Here is a 20,401-nt window from a genome sequence, read left to right as displayed (position 1 = left end):
ACACACACACACACACACACACACACACACACACACACACACACACACACACACACAAGCGCACAGATCCATCTGACACGCCTGTGTGCACTCTCCGTGACCGAAGCTTGTCTGTTGCCCTTGAGCTCCGAACATAGTAGCAGAGGCTCCGCAAAGAGAAGATTGCATGAGGAGTCACCTGCAATCCACGATTAGAGTCTTCAGCAGGGCCTGCCACCAATAGGTGCTGACATCTGGGAGCGTGCCAAGCATTATTCCACACAGGAAGAGGAAGAGGCTAACTCAAAAGGACCCCCATCCCACCCCCACCGGTTCCTGCCCCTCTTCTGAGAATTGCTAAGGAAGAACACGCGCAAAAAAAGTGAGAGTCCATCTATTATACATGCGTGGGATTCATAATTGAACAATATCACTTTTTCCTCTTTGTGATTTTGGCTCTGGGAAAAGTAATGTCAATTAAGACAACTCTGGCACAAGCTGCCATGTAGAAGCTGTTAGAGAGTATGCCTCTGTGTGTGGGCATGATGGGCGTGGGAGAGGGTTGGTGTTCCTTCAGCATGATAATGTGATGGCATGTGGGTAACGCCAGAGCCATGTTAAGGGAACAGAGAACGGATGCACTGAATGATTTAAATAGTTTGTATAAACCTAAAAAGTGTTTTCTGACAGTTTCATGGTATAATGATTCGTGTCATTTTCGCAAGAGTGAGCCTTTGTAGATATTTACAGTAGCTTCATTTGGACTTATTCTTTTAGACTTTGTGACACAAATGACTCTGTCACCAGAAAAAGAAAATCCCACCTGGACCCCAGTGGCTGTGTGTGGGTGGAGCTGCCTGAACCACTTCCACAGTGAAATTCCAGCCACAGAATGACCAGAAACAAAACAAAACAAGATTCATTTTTTAAAACTGAAAAATCTCCCCACAGCAGACACGGCTCCTCTCCTGGTAATGACTTATTTTGATGCATTTTTCCTCTATTTTATTCTTTACCGTCAATCTGTCTTTACAGTACTTAAATAAAGCAGTAGCACCGTTCCCAATTGTGGTTTTCTTTTCTTTTTAGCTAGTCTTCATTTAGTTAATGTGGAATTATTAGCGCGAATTGTTTATGTGTCAAAATGATCCTGTTCCATGATGTTTGCTGTCTTTCAATAATTGCTGTTTTATATTAATTTTTAGTAATATTGATAAAAAGCCCATTAATGTGAGAGACCTATGAACAGAAAATCCAACAAGATGTGGACCAAAGCGTTGCAGACTGCAGCCATTATCTGCCAACCAGGCTGACGGCTGACTGAGTATTGATAGGGTACACATAAATCTTTTATCTCCTGTTTCAACATTCTGCTAGCTCTTGTTTTGATCTTGCTCGTGCGGTCCCAGCGTTATCAACAGATCCTCAAAAGTGTGCTTTATCCCGCTGCAAAAACAATGCGTAACGTATCTCTGAGATGCGCATGTGTATGTGTTACGTCTTTCTATTTTATCACAGCCGTTAATAAGATTATTATTTAACGGTGGTACACACGCTTGATGACAGCCAGCAGCCTCCCACGTGCTGTCTCTTTGCTTGCAAGCAACCATTATGATAAATAGTCTTGGGCTGTTAATTTATAACTGAATATTCAATATTATGTTCCCCAAAATACAAATTGTGTTTATGTGTGGGTTCTTCTTTATTAGATATTACTCAGTGTCAGAGTAAGAGGGAATAGACTGTGAGGAGTGTCTACTTTTAACCAGATTCAGATGCATTGCTGGATGTAGGGCCCAAGTACCTTAATTATTTATAAAGTAGTTGATTTTCTTTTTCAATTTTCATGAACCATGAGCCACAGCACAGCAGAGCATATGTGTTGTTTAATTTTCCAAATTTTTAGCTGCAAGAAAGGTCCGGTGGATAATAGTGGATAATAAATGCAGATCAGGAGGTGGCTTCATGCGTTTTGTTTTTTTTGCTCTGGTTTGTTGTTTTTGTACCTGTATCCTTGTGTAAAGGTGGAAAAAATCAGAATGTTGAAGGCAGGGTTAAAGTAGTGTGAAGGAGAGATGAAGGTTAGAAGAGAATGCAATCAGACAGCTGGAAAAGAAATAGATACAGAAAAAGAGACTGAAGAGGAATAAAAAAGGTAAAAACGTTCATTTCAAGGAGGTTGTGGATGACGACTAAGCTGAAGCGTGCTTTCGACCTCTGTCAGAGCATCTCTTCCACCCTTTTCTTTGCATTCTCGTCCCATCTCTGTGCACATAGCGGCCTCTGTGTCACTGTCTGAGAGCTTTCCAGCTCTCCCATCTCCCCATCCAACCCCCACCCTGACTATTTTCCTCTAAAACGTAAATGCACTCCCAGTGTATCTATCTGAAACTGTTGGGATATGGTGGGGTTTTATATCCATCAGGCTTTCTCATCTTAAAATAAACATCCAAGCAGTAACGTGTAGAGGTAGTTTGGGGGTCTTAATTTTTTTTGCGTGTATGTGAAACAAAAGCAGTTGTGGGGTAAACTCTTTCTCACTGTGTCACTTTTAACAGTTATGGTAAAAGCTGGTTGTTACCACTACACCGGCCAAGGTGAATGAAAACGAATATTATTCTGATATGAAGAGAATCTAGATTCTGTCTAATTTTTTCTTACTGACCTGTCATTATGAGGTGTTTTTCAGAACTTGTGATCTATATTAAAAGTCTGGCACCCAGCTTGACCTGACAGTAGATAAAATCGAAGTACTTTTGTTGCCTGCTTTTGTTGATAGCTTCATATACTGGGCTTCCCCATAATTGTAAATATAGACACTATATTGGAAAGAAAAATCATGCAGTGTGACAGATCTAACTCTTGGATTTTCTCAGCCTTTACATTGTACAGTTTGTTGAAGATCAGGTTCAGATTGAGCTCATACATCTGTTTTGGAAGAAAATGAACTGCACCGCGGTGAAAAAGTCATCCATATAAAAGAGTCTCGCTCCCTGCTATTCATAACAGATGCTGAGATTTTATGACCATCTTGATGGCAGACTTTCCTGCTTGAGAAAACCACTGACAAGCTGTTACTCTGTGTGATTACATGGCTGCAAATTAACCCCTGAGAAGTTGTCTGTGTATCATTATAGTTGGAGAGGGCCATTCTAAATTATTTATTATGCCTCTGTCTAATGATTTTGGCCTGCTTGCAGCTTATGTACTGTGTTTATGACAGCATAGTCGAGCTCCGAGAACAACTGTTTTGAGGAAATAAAAATCATAATAATGGTAAAAGGTTTATGCTTCATAAATGAGCCATTTAATTGTTGACTGACAAGTTTAAAGGGTTAATAATATGTCACTCTATGACACTGACAAGGGTAGGGGAAAAAGCAAAGGAGAAAAAGCACAAGGGACTAACCTTCAAAATAAAACAGAAATCAAAATAAAGTCAACAAGATGGCACGGCAAACGAAACACTTGAGAGTTGCCCTGGAATATAAGGGCAGTAGTGTTAAGGCAGTTTAAAAAAAAATCAAATGAACACCCTCACAATAATTGTACTGTAGTTAGATTATTTGTATAAATGCTTAGTGAGAGGTTTGAGGAGGCTCTTGTGCTGATATCATGTATTAAATGCTGAATGCTGTCTGTCCAAACCTTTGGTATCTGCACACATGAGGGGGCACTGTGGACAGACCCACACAGTGGGCAGCCCATTGTGGGCCCCAGGACCAACATGAAAATAAGGGCACATCTGGGCCCCAGATGGGCTTTAGTGGAGTAGCCTATAGAGTGGGCTGCCTACACTAAGTGGAGAGAGGAGCTCATATCGGCCCAATTATACAATACAGCCACCAATTGGTATAAAGTGTGGACCAGAATGTTGCTCAAATTAAATAAACTCCTTATTCAATTCAATTTTATTTATACAGCGCCAAATCACAACAGTCCCCTCAAGAGGCTTTATATTGTAATGTAGACCCTACAATAATACATACAGAGAAAAACCCAACAATCGTATGAACTCCTATGAGCAAGCACTTTGGTGACAGTGGGAAGGAAAAACTCCCTTTTAACAGGAAGAAACCTCCAGCAGAACCAGGCTCAGGGAGGGGCGGGGCCATCTGCTGCGATTGGTTGGGGTGAGAGAAGAAAGACAGGATAAAGACATGCTGTGGAAGAGAGACAGAGATTAATAACAAGTATGATACAATGTAGAGAGGTCTGTTAACACATAGTAAGTGAGAAAGGTGTCTGAAGAAGAAATACTCAATGGCTATTCACAAGGAATCACCACATGGTTGATTTGGTCCCACGTGGGGCCACACATGTGGGTAGGTCCATAGTGGGTCTGACCGTATAAAACCCATATCGGGACACCAACATTCAAAACTACTGTAAGCTCTGTGTTCACACGCCCAGTTGGGGCCCACGTGGGATAAGTTTGTGTTTGCTCCACCCACACAGCCCCAAAGTTCACCTATAACTAGTCACTGTGGACCTGCATGGGCATTTTTGCCAGTTAAGGTAGGTAACATTTAAGTCTAAACATAGCCAAGCTGGCAATCAATAAAGTCTCCCACAGCTGAACTGTGTATCATGGTGACTCTACCCTCTCTTGCCACCTCATGGAAAAAGAAACTACAGTCTTGTAGCTGTCGACAACTGCAGCCATTCTCTTTTCGACACCTCCAGGCCCGGCCCTCTGAGTACTGTATGTGTGAAGTGAGTGCAGCTAGAAATGTGCAGAAACATGTGTACGCCACACTGTTTGTTTGTTGTTACAGGTTGAACGACCAGTGGGTGGAAGTAGCCGGTGACTTGAGAACGCTCATTAGGAATTTATGAAGCGCTAAAATGTTTGGTCTCTGGGGAGGGGGGATTGGCAGCCGTCGCACAAGCATGCTGGGGACAGGAGGAGGTAGACCGCATTAGCAGAGAGCAGACATACAGTAGAGATGCAATATTTACAAAGGGTGACTGACAGAGGCTGCTCATGCGACAGCTCTGCAGGACTGCTGATCACTCTCTGTTCACTCATACCGCTCTGTGTGCAGTGAGGAATTATCATTTCCAAGTTTGTATATGTGCAATTTTTTTATTTAGTTTGGAGATGCAGATGGGCAGCATTTCAGCAAGCTTCATCACATCTACAGTCTTTGCCGTTATCATCCTTGTACATTCTGGTAAAAATATGAATTCCATTACATGTAACGGCGCATGCATACAGGAAGTGGCTGCAAGCAGCATAGCAACCAGAGACCACAGAATATCAGTGACCTTCAGTGACGTTGAGTGAAAGAACCACTTACAATATTGCATATTTCAATAAAAGATCCTCAGTCACACTTTTGTGAAAATTAAGGTGAGCTGAACAGTCAGCTTAAAAGCACTGCATGACAACCAGTCATTTTAAATGTGCATGGGCCATGACCCTTATATCATATTAATGAAGAAACTTTTGTCATTAACTTCATAGGTGGTACCCTCCATGGACCCTGGTGACACTGTCACAATAGATCTAGTAGAGTCCTTTTCAATGCATTGCACATTACAGAGGCAGCACCCAATAAATAATAAAAGACATTAAAGACAGCAGTGTTCACGTTTGCTTAAAACTTTCTTTAAGTTTTAGTTGAAAAAGTGAAAGAGTAAACTAGAGTAAATGAGTAAAGTATTATTTTTGAATCAAACTAAGCCCGGATGTCTCTTCCATCTGAATTTAGACGTAATGTAACATATTTTTAAACCAAGAGCTTTAACCTGAAAAACAGTGTCAATGGTGCTTGGTGGGATATTCACCTGTCTGATAGACAAACAAGTTTCATGAGCATCTCTAAATTTGAATTGAAACATAAAGCAAACTGATGTTTACCTTTGTGTTTGTGAATGGATGCTGCTAACTCAGCTCAATTAGGACTGATCAAAACCAGTAGAAATAAAACACATATAAAAACAATTATGTGATTATGATGAGCAGCACTCATTTTAATGTCTTTTACCAATGTTTCTAATGGCGATCTATATAATTATGATGCATCTTCTCCTTTGCCTTGGCATCACTTCCTGTAAGACACAAGACTGTTGTTGAATCTCATCTATTGGTGATGAATCTCTTAAATATTACCGCTGAAGGTTATGCAATTTCCTTGGGGAGAGAAAATCGTATAAAAGGAACTACAGTAAGTGACAACTGTGATACATATGGAGTGTTTGTAGATTTATAGAAACATGCTACAAACACACATCATGACTTTATTTTGCACTGGATGTACTAAACGAGTTCTGCTGTCTTACTTGGGTTCCAGCCAATAAACATATCCTGGCTGCATGCCGACAGTGTGGGTTGTCCATTACAGCACAGAGCTGCATTGTCAGTTTTTATCCACAGCGGTAACTTACTGCTGGGGAAGTGCATCACATTACATTGACTTGCTTCATTAGTTAAGATGACTAGAAAACATCTTCTGTTGCACACATGACAAATTCACAGCTTACCAGCTGGTGCATGTATTTTGGCAATATCCAAATGGTCGTCACCGAAACGTATTCTCAGTGAGTGCTTGATGCCACAGCAGTAATATGCTATATCGTTGTTGTAATGATGAATAATTTATTTTTAAAATGCAAAATTAAATATTGCTGTAATGGCTTTTAGATCTATTGTAAAATGTAGGCACAAATGTGTTTGTCAAGAGAAAACGTATGGATATTTCCCTATGAGGGTTAAAATACAAGTTCCCATTTAGAGTTTCCAATTAATAATTAGTTAAGCTGAAAGTGCTGAGTTTTTTTATTTTAAAAAAATAGCCTGTAATGGCTTTTTAAAAACATACATTCACTGTCATTACAAAGAAACAAATTCGTCAGAGCTCAAAGAAATTCAGTAGCATAGGTCCTTAGCTTGGAGTTTGTTCTCCTCATGTTTCGTGGGTTCTCTCAGGGTACCTCCCCCAGTCCAAAGACATGCAGTTAGTGGGGATAGATTAATTGGAAACTCTAAAACTAAGTGCCCACAGGTGTGAATGTGTCTGTGTGTGGCGACCTGTCCAGGGTGTACCCTGCCTCTTGCCCCAAGACAGCTGGGATAGGTTCCAGCCCCCCCGCGACCCTGAAAAGGATAAGCGGCAGAGGATAGATGGATGCATAGAGGTCCTTCGCTTAACCACCTCACTTTGGTGTGGTATTGCAGACAATGCATAATATCAGAAGGTGTTAAATTGAGCATAGTCATTGTCTTGATGTGTTCCATTTTTGTGACGCCAATCCATCCTGGTGAAAACACGATCAGACCCTTTGGTGAATACGTTGTGGGCTGCAGGCCTTTCTTCTGACCGCACCTTTTAGAAGAATTTTGTTTCTATTTCTCGGTGAGCGATTTAAAAAAAGTATTTTCTTAACAATAATGAAAGTTACTGAACTGACTCTGGTATGGATAGACGCACTTTGTCTGTAGGCAGGTCTGGCTTTCTCTGCAGCTCTGTAGTTTCACATCTACTACTACTCTCTGGGGCCTTGCTGCAGTGTCTCTTCATAGACAACAAGAAACACACTCCTGCCACCTCTTATCACTGCAGCGAGGACAAACACAGCAGCCAGCCTGTGAAAAACACACTTGGCCTAAATTAAAGAAAAAAATCAAATGCAGTAGAGCACTAATATGTAAATATGGTTGTTCTCTCACAGATCTTTGAACGGGTCCTTTCTTGGTAGTTATTAAAGGATTCGCTGTGCCGTGTCTGACGTAGTTTTCTGATCTCATTTCTCTCTGCAGTTTTCGGTGAAGATCTACGTTCCAGCTTATATTTTGTCAATGCATCTGTGCAAGAGGTAGTGTTTGCCAGCACCACAGGGACATCGGTGCCCTGTCCCGCCGCAGGTGTGCCTCCTGTCTCACTGCGCTGGTACCTGGCCACCGGCGAGGAGATCTATGATGTGCCAGGGATCCGTCATGTGCACCCCAATGGCACCCTTCAGATCTTCCAGATCCCCCCTTCCAGCTTCAGCAAACTCATCCACGACAATACCTACTATTGCACAGCGGAGAACCCCTCAGGGAGAATCAGGAGCCAAGATGTTCACATTAAGGCTGGTCAGTTTCTCTGCTCGTCACTCTGTTTTGTTTTCCATTGGGTCGTCACATCGCAAATCAGCAAACTTTTAGAACAATTTATGCTCCGATTTGGATACAGATTGGTCAAAAGTTTAAACATATATACGATAAGTGCTGTGACATTTTAAGTTGACATGTCAAATACTTTTCAAGATAATTTTTTTTTGAAAAATGGTCTGTCAACCCACTTTCAGGTCATTTTTCATACAATGGAATCTAATATTTAAACATGAGTATATCAAAAACTAATAAAGATAAAAGCCTGAATTTCTATTTTTCCAACTATAATGTGGGGCTTATTTTAACAAAAGTCTAATAACTGGATATTTAAAATATGAAAAACTGTCCATCACTGCTTCATATTCCCATATTTGAGAAATCAAAAAACTTCACATAGTTCAGTTCAGTTCAGTTCTTTTTTATTTCAAACATATACATTCACCAATGTTTCATAAACATAGAAAAAGACTAGTGACAATGTCTGAATAGTATATAATTATATCTCACAATTATGCAAAAATAAAACAGAATCTTAAAATTCTTAGTCACAAAAAATAAAGAAAATTATATTTTCATTCAACTTTTATATAAAGTAAAATCCCAAAAGAACAAAATTCAGATTCCAGTTTCCAGATGATACTCAGTTATGAGTAGAAATCAATTCTTTTGAATGTTGCGAGGTAGTTTCACTGTCACGCCATGTGGACGTGCCAATTTGATCTTGCAAGACTACCCATGTGAATGAAAAAAGCATTTTCCTCAGTACTGTAAATAAGAATTTCTTGTTGAAAGACGTTCTACATGCTTTATTTTGCATTATTGTGAAATACAGCTATATATCTTTCAAAAAATGTTTTTTATTAGTGTGTTTTCAAATATTAGACTTTACAGGATGAAGTATATTTGAGGTTGAAGTATCTGTCACCAAATACAGATCCTGATTCATTTTAATGGTAAAAAAGACCAGTTAAAATATCAGGATTTTATATTTAATAGTTTTTTGCTCAAACATTGCTTCAGATTTCAATGTGCCATAAAAGGCCTGAAAGCTAGTTGGCTTTTTAAACATCTATATATGTACATATATATATATATATCTACACACATATATTTGTGTGTATATCAAAAATATTTGATATATGAAGCTAAAATTTTATAGCAATCATTGTAAAAAAAACTCGAGCAGGAGGCCTGTGTTAATTTGGTCCCATTTTATATTAAAACCTGTCTGTCCTCCCCTCCTAGTCCTACGAGAGCCCTACACTGTCCGGGTGGAGGACCAGAAAGCCATGAGAGGCAATGTGGCGGTCTTCAAGTGTATTATACCTGCCTCAGTGGAGGCCTACATCACTGTTGTGTCCTGGGAGAAAGACACTGTGTCAATCACCCCTGAAGGTAAGTCATGGCATTTTTCTTCACTACAGTTGGCGGCAGTGTTTGGTGACTGATGTGGACCTTGTTTGCCTTTTTGCTGCATTGTTCTTGTACAGTTGCCTTCTCACCTTGTTTTGAGAAATTAGGAGAGATTTGCATATTAGTAAACTGGAGTGAAAAAGTGGTGTGGTGGCTATTTGTGGTACTTACAGAATGATGTAATATGCTTTCTTGATATACTAGGAAACACACAGTGGTAGAACTCTGTTTAGTTTGCAGAAAAGAGATTTTATTTGGGAGCATTTCTACAGGTGCAGGTACATGCAGTGAGATAAAGCTTCACAGTTTCATTGATAATGAATACACTGTAGTAGAAAGGACTATTTGTCCTGGCCAAATGCTGATTACAAGTGTTGTTTGTCAAAAGAAGAAGAGAGGCTTGTGCGCCATCTCAGGCCTAGCTTATCCTAGCTAGCCGGAGTCATTCAGTGTATGTGCACGTCTGTATTTCCACATCTGTCTGACCCAATGACAGTTAGGTCCCGCTCTTCTTCCTCTGCCCGGTCTTCCACAAGAGCGCAGACTGCCAGCCATGTCACTTAGTCTCAGTGTATTGACCCATTTCTCTGGCTGATAGGAAGCACTGCAGTGCCCCGATCATTCAAATCACTTAAATGGAACACTCGCCTCCGTGATTGTTTCCCAGCCCTGGGGGGCAAATTCACTTTATGTGGGGCATTTAGCAAACTCAATAGGCAGGAGCTAATGCTATTTTGCGTTTGGATGCAGGGCAAACGCCGGCTAGTAGCTGCTTTTTTGTTGATGTTTCACATTTGAGGCAAAATCGTTCATGTTGAAATCTATAGCAATCTCTTAATTGTCCATAAATGGATTTGCCGCTGGCATGTTTTTCAGACACAGGCATATATTCCTGTACTGCAGTCTTTGTCATTGAAATGCATCGCATCTGGACCTTTTAAACTTATCGCCACACTGTCGCATTGTGTGAAGGGAACCACGTTTTTTCACCCCCCCGATCCTCGAGGACCTTTTCCACTGGTTATCTTTACAGAGAAAAGTCTTTGCGCTGAAAACACAAAGTGTTTATCTTGAGCCGTAAAAATCGGCCCATCTGTAGCCGTCAGCCATGTAAACGCTGTCAGAAAAAATCATCCAGCCACCAATCCACTGCTCTTCTCAATGCTAAATAATGGATGACGGAAGCCTATGAATCCATGAGCAAATGGTCTTTATTCACATCTCAGTGCACACATCCTACTGACGCACCGTCCATTCCCCTTATCCTCTGCTGCACACATTTTAACTGTGCTTTGTGCATGTGCGTGCCTAAGTCTATATTCACACTAACTGACAACTCAACTCAAGATGGCTTGACCCCCTACATCCCGATGACCAACCTTCAGTGTTTAAATATTTCATGACTAAAAATAATATTGACACTTGAAACAAAAAACTTTGTGAAATGTAGCTTTTCTGTCTCTGGTATGAATAATTGACTGCGGCTCTCTCAGTGTGGAAGGTGTAGCGTGGTGTGCAGACAGGCCTTCTGTGAGTCTCACTGGACCGAGCCTTGTCGAGTTGTTGCAGTGTACACTAACAAAGCACCACTTTAAAAACCCTGGTGTCCATTAGAAAAGAATGGAAAATTATAATGCATTCAGCCAGGACATCCAGTAAAAGCAACAATGCGCTGTCGTTGTCTGATATGGTGCTTATATAGTGGGCTGCTGCTTCAGAAAACATGCTTTTTATGCTCCAGTATTTTTGGTCTCTTACAGCTTTGTTTTACTGAAAGAACAAAGATAATGCTTTGCAGTGAGGTGGAACAACAGATAGTTAAGAGTTGATTCGTGGCCAAAATTGAAAGGACGAGTGATTACAGCAGCAAAACACAGCTTAGGTGTTCCACACATGTGGATAACATGACCATTGAGCAGCTCAGTTTTGTCTAAAAGAAATCTAAAGAGATTTTACTGATGACTTTAAAGCCCACACTGAGCTTGCACCGTGGTATATCCGCCTGAGGCCCAGCCTATTCATTTTTGTCCTTTGTAATGGACATTTGTTTTGGTCTATATCTTTTGACTTATTTGAGTTACCTTCTAAGTCCTGATGTGCTCAATAGAGGACATGCTGGCCTTTCCAATGATATCCCATGTGTGTGGTGGCCTATTTCCAGGAAATCACAAGAAAAGTTAAACTGAAAGATGCTTTTTCCTCAGTTCTCAGGAGGATATCTCGGGTCTTCTGACATAGTACATGCCCATTGGTAACCTAGCAGGTCCTCGGCTGAGGTTCTGATCAGAACCCATTCTCAGTAAGGAGACGAGCTCCTCCTTGGCAGGCTCCTTTTTTAAATCTCTTATAAAGACAGAATTTTATAAACAGGGTTTTTCTGTTCTTCCACTTTAAGTTATTTTTATGTTGGCTTTTATAAAGTTTTATCATTTCTTCCTAATGATTATTTTTATTTACTTAGATTTTCAATTTTGTCTTCCTTGCTAGCGTTGTTTTACCTTTACCTTTTCTTGAATGTTTTATTGCTGCTGGTTTTCCTTCTCATCTTATGAAGCACCTTTTAATTTTATTTTCAAAAGTAGCTACGTAAAGATTCTTCTTCTCTATCTTTTTATTATTATTATTATCATTATTACATTGCTGTTGTCATTTTAAGAGTATTTACTGTTTAAAGAGGAGAGAGGAGGGAGAACTGGTTTTACTGTTTTTCTATTACATGATAGAGTATCGAATATTGAATATTAAGGCTCTTGAAAAACACTGTGTTTGGTCACTAAGTCATAAACCTGCCTAACTGATGGGAAAAAAATCTTCACTTATTTTAACATAGTGTAGATATACCTAGTATGTTTGCTCCCATTGTAACATATTTTGCTTCATGGACATGAAATATCATCACATGTTAACCAGGTGTATCCAACCAAAGCCCATAAAACAAGCGCACATTCAGGTCATCACATTATGTAAACTGCTGCCGACTGCTTGACCAACAGAGCTAATCACTGTCAGGATTCAAACAGTCCTCAAAAGTCACTGCCCAAAGCAGAGGATTTAAAAGGTCCGTTACAAACAGGAAGGAAAAACCGGCTGCTGTAAAATATGTGTTGTGCATATTTTACAGCAGCCTGTAAGCTGAAACAATGATTGAACTAGAGAGATAACCAACTTCATTATTATTAAATGACATATTGTGTTTATTCATATTTCTGAACTTTTTTACATTGTAGTAATAGAGTTTAAGCTCAGACTGATTTCCCGTCACGGTCACCTCCTGTGGCGATGGCAGCAGCTGAATTTCTGCTATGAAGATTATAACTATAAATACTACTACTACTACTACTACCACTAAACTATAAATGGGGGATTGCCAAATCAAACACGTTGCTCAAAAGTGGGGTTTCCATACTGGATCAGTTGAGGTCCTAGTTAACAATGGCCACCTCCAATGCTACTACCAACAGGGTGCTGGTTGCACTGTGCTACTCTTCGCCAAAGATAAAGGAAGGGGAAGGTGTGCTAGGAGGCAGTGAGAGAGAAGTGGGCAAAAGTGTAGACTAGTAAAGTCACGAGTCCTAGCTGATATGATGCAGAGAAGGAAGGTAGATAAAGTATATTTTGTGTTCAGGAGACGAAACAAGACCAAGGGCATTGGAGGTGAAATTTTCTATTATATTGTAGATAGGAAGTAAAATGAACTAGTGGCAATTTTGAAGAACATTTGAAGAGTGTTGTGGAGGCGAAGAAGGTGACTGGGGTAAACTTCAGTGGGCAGGTAGGTGAAGGGGACAGAGGAAGCAAGGAGGTGTTGGCTAGGTAAGATGTTAAAGAGAGGAATGTGGATGGCCAGATGGTAGTGGATTTTGCTAAAAGGACAGAAATAGCTGTGGTGTGGACTATGAACTTGTAAGAGAGATTAAGAGTGGAAAGGTCCGGATGACATTCCTGTGGAAGTATGGATAATCCTAAGACAGAGAGAGGTAGACTTGTTGACAGGATTGCTTCACACAATCATGGAGAATGAGAGGATGCCTGAGGAATGGAGAAGTGATTCAGTACCAATATTTCAGAACTATGTCCAGATCTGTAGTAACTGCAAAGGGTTAACATTGATGAGTCATACCATGAAGCCATGGGAAAGACTTGTTGAACCTTGGTTAAACAGAGAGGTGACAGTCACTGAGTAGCAGTATGGCTTCATGCCGAGAAAGAGCGCTACAGATGTGATGTTTGCCATGATGGAGAAGTATAGATCAGAAGAGGCTCCTTGTGTCTTTAAGAAATCACATAATAGGAAGGCTAGTGTAGGACATGTATGAGAACATGAGGGAGTGGTGAGTTGTGCAGTAGGAATGAGATATCAGTTCAAGATGGGGGTGGGACTACATCAGGGAGCTCTGACCCCCTTCTTATTTGCAGTGGTGATGGACAGGCTGACAGATGAGGTCAGGCAGGAGTCTCCATGGAGTTATCATGTTTGCGAGTGACAGTAGGGAGCAAGTGGAAGGAAGCCTGGAAAGGTGGAGGTATGAACTGGAGAGAAGAACAATGAAAGTCACTAGAAGTAAGACAGAAGGGACTCAGTTTGAGCAGTTTGGAGAAAAAGTCAGAGGAAAGGTTGAGAAGGTTTGAACACATGTAGAGGAGGGACAGAGGATGTTGAATGTTGGGGCGATCGTGGCTCAAGAGTTGGGCGTTCGTCTTGTAATCGGAAGGTTGCCGGTTCGAGCCCTGGCTCTGACAGTCTCGGCCGTTGTGTCCTTGGGCGAGACACTTCACCCGTTGGCTACTGGTGGTGGTCAGAGGGCCCGGTGGCGCCATTGTCCGGCAGCCTCGCCTCTGTCGCCTCTGGCTGTGGCTACAATGTAGCTGCCATCATCAGTGTGTGAACGTGTGTGTGAGTGGGTGGATGATTGTGTATAGTGTAAAGCGCTTTGGGGTCCTAGGACCAAGTAAAGCGCTATACAAATACAGACCATTTGAATATGGAGCTGCCAGGCAGGAGGAAAAGAGGGAGACCTCGGAGGTTTATGGATGTGGGGATGGAGGAGTTACAGAGAGTTGTGTGAGGATGATACAGTGAAATGGAGGCAGATGCTGTGGTGACCTCTACAAGGAGGAGCCAAAAGATTAATAATATATCCACTCATTAAAGTTAAGTGTATCTATCCCAACACGCATAGACACATACGAGCACACATTTGTACATGTACATTGCATATACTTTATATATGTTTATACATACATAAAATATATATATGCAAGCATTAATGTGAACTGTTGCCAAAAGGTTATGAAAACCTCTAAAAATGTGTTTTCATCAGATGTTTAAAATAATCCAGAGATTCAGCTGTTCTCATGGGAGGTTGTTTCAAAGTTTAGGTACTCAAATGTCAAAAGCATGGCTGAGGATTTAAAATAAAAGTGTAGAAGAGCTGAAAGGCCCTGATCAGATTATTGCTGAGACCAACTGCTGGAATAACATCTCGGCAGCCTGGCTGCTGCATTCAGGACCAATTGAAGGGAAGCCAGCAAGAACTAAGTAGTGCACGTGAAAAAGTGAGTTGTAGTAATCTAAAGGGCAAAAGATTAGAGTGTGTACTAAAAGTTGTAGTTAAGTGGCAGATGACGGGCTTGATTTATGTGTTTTTTTTAGTTGAAAGTAACAAGACTGGGTGACTGAGAGATTCACGCTGCCTGTGGGAGGTCATTGTAGGAGCTGGCCTCCTTAACGATACACGCAAGGATAAGGGCAGGGTGAAATGGACCCACTGACTATAATTGTATGCTTACATACTGCATACATTCACACACACATATACAAAGAAATAAAAGAAATATATGTTTTTTTTAAAAAATGGATTCCAAAGATATAACAGTCATGGACAAGCTGGCATAACAAAAGCAAGAGCATTCATTCATATATCACCACAGCTGCAAACTTCAGCACAGCTCGGTATATCTGGCAGTTGTGGTTCATACCTGCTATACACAAATGTGCTTCCTGCAGGGTTACTTTAGGGCGTCTGTAGCATTTCTGGCTGCAGCTGTGTTGCTGTGCAGGGCTGTTCCCCAGGTGCAGCTTGTGCTGCAGTCACTGAAGAGGCCTTGTAGTCATTCGCCTTGGCCTGGCGCTGCCTGCTCTGCATTCAGCACCAGTAAGGCTGCGAGGGGGCCGACCCCCCAGCGCTACACTGCAGACACTCACATACACATACAAACACACACGCACTCAAACAGGGGCTTGTTTTCATTCAGTGCACGAGCTAAACACGAGGCCCGTCGGCTTTCACACAGATTCTCTTTGCTCTGCGTAGCCTTTTCTTATTTCTCCTGCAGTCCCTTTTTTGTTCTCTTGCTCCCTCTTTACACTATTTCTGTCACTTTCTCCTACACATATAGAGGACCTGTACCCTTCACCGTAGTCATTTATTTTACAAATGAACTAATAGTGCTAGATTACACCAGTGATATCTCACACTTTGCAGCGTAGTACTGCTGGTTTTGGTAGCGTGTAGAGACAGTTGTGTTTTTTTAGGAGATTACAGATTGCTCTAACACATGCATGCAGTCTGTCTATATGCTGAGCCTTCTTGTGCATTTCACAGCTTCTTTCATGTTTGTTGACATTTGGGATGTGTGTTTGAGTTATTTCTGCAGCCAGCCTCGATCCCTGCAGCCATTGCCGGGAGGGAGAGGAGCCAGCCACACTATTTCAGTTTAATTGGCTGTGTATAATGGGCCTTTGAAGTAAATATCAAGAGTTGCAATCAAAAGGCTGCTGGACATTATCATGCATTGCCACAGTCCCTACTGTTTCCTCTCCACCAGTCCTGCATTTACAAAGCTACAAAGTGAGAAGTTTAGGGTTGCATTGTTGATCTGAGCTGAACTGTGCGTTTCCAAGGTAGTTGTGTAACTAGTGAGACACTGAGTCACCCTGAGATGTCCTTGGAGGCAGATGTGTTGTGCCGCACAGGTTAAAAGGTTAACAGATCATGTAAATGTTTCATTAAAGTGCACATGCATGATAGTTTAATTGAAGGTTATGTTTGAACATATAATATTAAGATAATCCCCCGTTCCTGCTTCACAGCTTCAGTGTAGCCCCAGTGTAAACATTTGTGTAGCGGGTCGGATTGGAGTTAATCCTTCACCATATACTGTGGGTTGTAGCCTGCAGGTAGTGTGCTAACATGAACAGCTTTTCTTTGGAGCTGCCTTGCAGCTTCGCCCTTTTCTCAGGGCATGTAGGAAGTGCAGCCACTGGCAAAGCACAAACCTGAGCTAGGGACCAGGTAGGTCGGGTTATGGTTTCACCAGCCTCTGTGCGGTAAAGATGTAGAGGGAGGGGAGGAGGGAAGGAAGTGAGGATAACACTCTCTCTCTCTCACGCTGTCTCTCCCTTTCCCTGCCTCACTCTGTCGACAGGCAGGGTTGGGAGTCCGACGTGTGACGGGCTGGATGTATCTTTTTCCAGCATTCGTCTTTCTGTCTGCCCATGATTGGCTGGAGTATTGTTATTCACACAGAAAAATGGGTCAGGTGGCCTGTGGAAAATGGAGTGTTTGCATGGACGGATGGACAGACAGCACAAATACACACATGCATACCTACGCATGCAACCCACACAGAGCAGGATTATACTCAGCCGTGGCGCAGCGCTGCCAGATAAATAACAGATATATGAAAATAAATCCAGGTTATGTGGCGAGCGTCTCTCGTGCCGAATTCACTGTGTCCTCTCACACAAGCTGCGAGCTGGTTCTCTCCTCACACCCAGTGGCAGGGGCTTAGCGAGATAAATAAAGGGATGCACCGAAGGAAAAAAAGAAAGCTGGGAAGAAAATCAATACCTGTGTGCATGAATCTGGCTGCAGCTGCCACAAAGCATTATGGGAACATGACGGGTAGATACACTTAGGCTGGGCAGTGTGCAGGCAGCATGATAAGCTTTAAGGGAAAAAAAAGCACGCAAACCTTTTGGGCATCAAAACAAGATGTACATAGATAGCGACAAAGATGAATTGTCTGAAATCCCGTTACGGTATCATGAACGGAAAAATAAATGCAAAGAATAATGATTAGAGTTCATGAATTTGAGTGTGACAGAATGACTGCTCACAGTAAATATGTGGATATGTGGTAGAAAATATTAATATCTACATGAGCTTTGCAAAAAAGGTGCTGCTGGATCAGAATATAAAAAGTAGTCACATTTATTTATTTAGAATTATTATTATGACTTTTTAGGACAACCCTTATACTGTACTGCCTAATAAGGCTTGTTTGGCAGCTGAACTCACAGTTACAATGTAGGTAGGAAACATGAGTGTATCTGCATGCTAACACTCTGTGTGCTTACTCCAAGTCTTTCCGCACACAGCCTGCTGCTCCGGTCTCAGCCTGAGACTGACAGAGATATTAATTAAATTGGCTGATGCCCTTTCTCTCTCTTCGCTGCTCTGGCACCGCAATGATCACACTCCCACCTCCGTACTGTGCTGTTTGCTCACCAATAACCGCAATTTGTTCTTTATTAAACTCTCGGGGCAGGGAACAATTAGGGTGTGAGCTGGAGGTGGTGGCATATCTGTGTGTGTGTGCGTCTGTGCGTGCACGCATGTGTAGATTTGAGCACAGGCTGGCTGGAAGAGGAGGGTCGAGGTACTAAACACTGCTTAATCTTTGATAAACAGTGAGGACTGCTTTGTGCTGCTGCAGTTTGCCACATCTTCTCCAGGCTCCTCAGCGCTGTGCAGGGCTAGCTCAAGGCTGTCGCCTCCACAGCTCCTGGACCTGGATGGGAGCCAGGTCATGCATGGCTCCCTGCCAGGATACAGATTAGCTATAAGTGCAACATGAGCTAATGGTGGAAGGAGTCGCCAATTAATTGGCACTCAGACATTCTTTGGATTGTGTGGACTTGGAGTTGAGTCTTATCAATAGATCATAGAGTTTGGTATGGCAGACTGATAAATTCCCATGTCACATAATGGGGAAAAAGATATATTATGTGGGTACATAGATGTCAAACTATTTAAATCTCAAGATATACTTAAGGCCCAGACCTGAAATCTTTTGTGTACTTGCCTCCACTCTTCCCGTGATGATGGGAAGAACTAGAATGTGACAGAATGATGCAGATGCAATGGACATCCTCCCCAATTCTGCACAACATAAGATTGTCAGAACCTTACATAGTGCAGAGGTGTTATTTAGGGACAGTAATTGGCGGCCTTTAACAACAGAAAAGATCAGACTGAGGCAATGCACGACAACAAAGCAAACAGCAAGATCCCAGGAACATGTGCTGAGTGCTCTGTCAGTTCGGACAAAAAGAAAGGTGATCCCCGCCCCCAGCCTGTGAACCATGTTTAACTCAGCTGTGCTTTTACGTCAGAGAAAATTCAGAGAAAAACAAAAATGATTTTCAGGGAAGACCTTTGACTGGTGACAGAGGCCGCTTCAAACTGCAGCTTCTGTGGAGGAACCTGCAGAGAGGCTGTTTAGTGTGTGTGTGTGTGTGTGTGTGAGAGAGAGAGATGGAGAGACAGAGAGAGAGGAAAAAAGTGCATTTGTGTGTGTTTTAGTGTGTAGGAGGAGGAAAAGGGGGAGTTGGCTGTGAATGGATGCTCTTATCGCATGCATACAGCTGCTGCAGTGTCTTTGAGAGACAGAGGGGCTGTCCATGCATGCCACTCACTCTGCCTATTCACAGCCTCCCTCCCTCTCTACATCCCTCTCCTGCTTTCTGTCCCTGTCTGTGATGCATTTTATGGCAAGGAAGTAAACGAAAGAAAGAAGGGAGAAGAAAAAAATCATGACTTGGGCTTTCACGCAGATTCATGATGCGCAGGCCCCCTGTTTCACATCCTCGTGATGATTCTTACACCAAGGGACAGGCAAGAAATTAAATGTCATCGGACATCACCGCATCGCCCCGACTGACGTGTGATGGTGTGCACAAACGCACAGCAGTCTTCCTTTGTTCACAGATCTGTCTTAAACAGTGCCGTTTGCACTGTTTTCATTACTATTCACAGATTTCGTGGAAAGAAGTAAGAAACAAACACGGTACCAGCCGTAGCTGTTAAATAAGCCAATTGGCTAAAATGCCAATGAAGAAACCCGCCTCACAGTGCTAAACAGAGCTATGAATAATGAAGTGAATTAATTTGGTTGAGAATCGGCGCCAATACAAAGGTGACCCGTAGAAAGGTATTTCCACGACGAGCCGCCACGGGATATCACCTTGATAGATGAACATTTCGGACAGCTCGGGAAGAGAGATCCCCAGACAACACAAGTTGCATACAGACTGTATCCTGGGATTTGTAGCTTTCCCTGCACACTCCCCACATCACACCCATGTTTGCTTAAGTGCCCTGTGAGGTGTGGATACCCTGCTGCAGCAGCACTTTTCACAGTTTGAAGCAGAAAACAACCATGTAGGTTATTTGGAAATACATTTTGCAAAGAGAAAATGTGTTCCTTCATTACAGCTTAAATGTATCCTTTACTTTAAAAAACAAACTCAAAGAAAAAAAACGATATATATATATTTCCTATTTTCTGATTTCATTACTACTATGCACCATCACGACAGAAAACTGACAATAAAATATTTTAAATTGTGTCAGTGAAAAAAATACCTTTAAAGCAAAAAAAAAAATCTTCCTTTTTAGTTATTCATTTCCATTTAAATTAAAATATATGTGTGTGTGTAAATAGATAGATAGATAGATAGATAGATAGATAGATAGATAGATAGATAGATAGATAGATAGATAGATAGATAGATAGATAGATAGATAGATAGATAAAAAATAGTAATGGCAGATATCTGGTGTATCTCAGTCTATCAGTCTACTTTTTTAATGTTGTGGCTTAGGTGTTTTTACATGT

At 41.6% G+C, this 20,401-nt stretch overlaps 1 protein-coding gene across 3 annotated transcripts in view; it reads left to right on the top strand.

Annotated features, from left to right (window-relative positions):
• Nucleotides 1–20,401, top strand: part of dscama (Down syndrome cell adhesion molecule a) — a 103,793-nt gene that overhangs the window by 14,285 nt on the left and 69,107 nt on the right. For all 3 annotated transcript variants that reach the window (XM_013912751.1, XM_013912752.1, XM_013912750.1), the window contains exons 2-3: nt 7,745–8,062; nt 9,329–9,478. In XM_013912751.1, the coding sequence (XP_013768205.1) occupies nt 7,745–8,062; nt 9,329–9,478 (468 nt within the window). The remainder of the gene's footprint in view (nt 1–7,744; nt 8,063–9,328; nt 9,479–20,401) is intronic.

Source organism: Pundamilia nyererei, unplaced genomic scaffold (genome assembly GCF_000239375.1).
Source record: "Pundamilia nyererei isolate P.nyererei 1_Seehausen unplaced genomic scaffold, PunNye1.0 scaffold00099, whole genome shotgun sequence".
Lineage (NCBI taxonomy): Eukaryota > Metazoa > Chordata > Actinopteri > Cichliformes > Cichlidae > Pundamilia > Pundamilia nyererei.
This window is presented reverse-complemented; position numbering and strand designations above follow the sequence as displayed.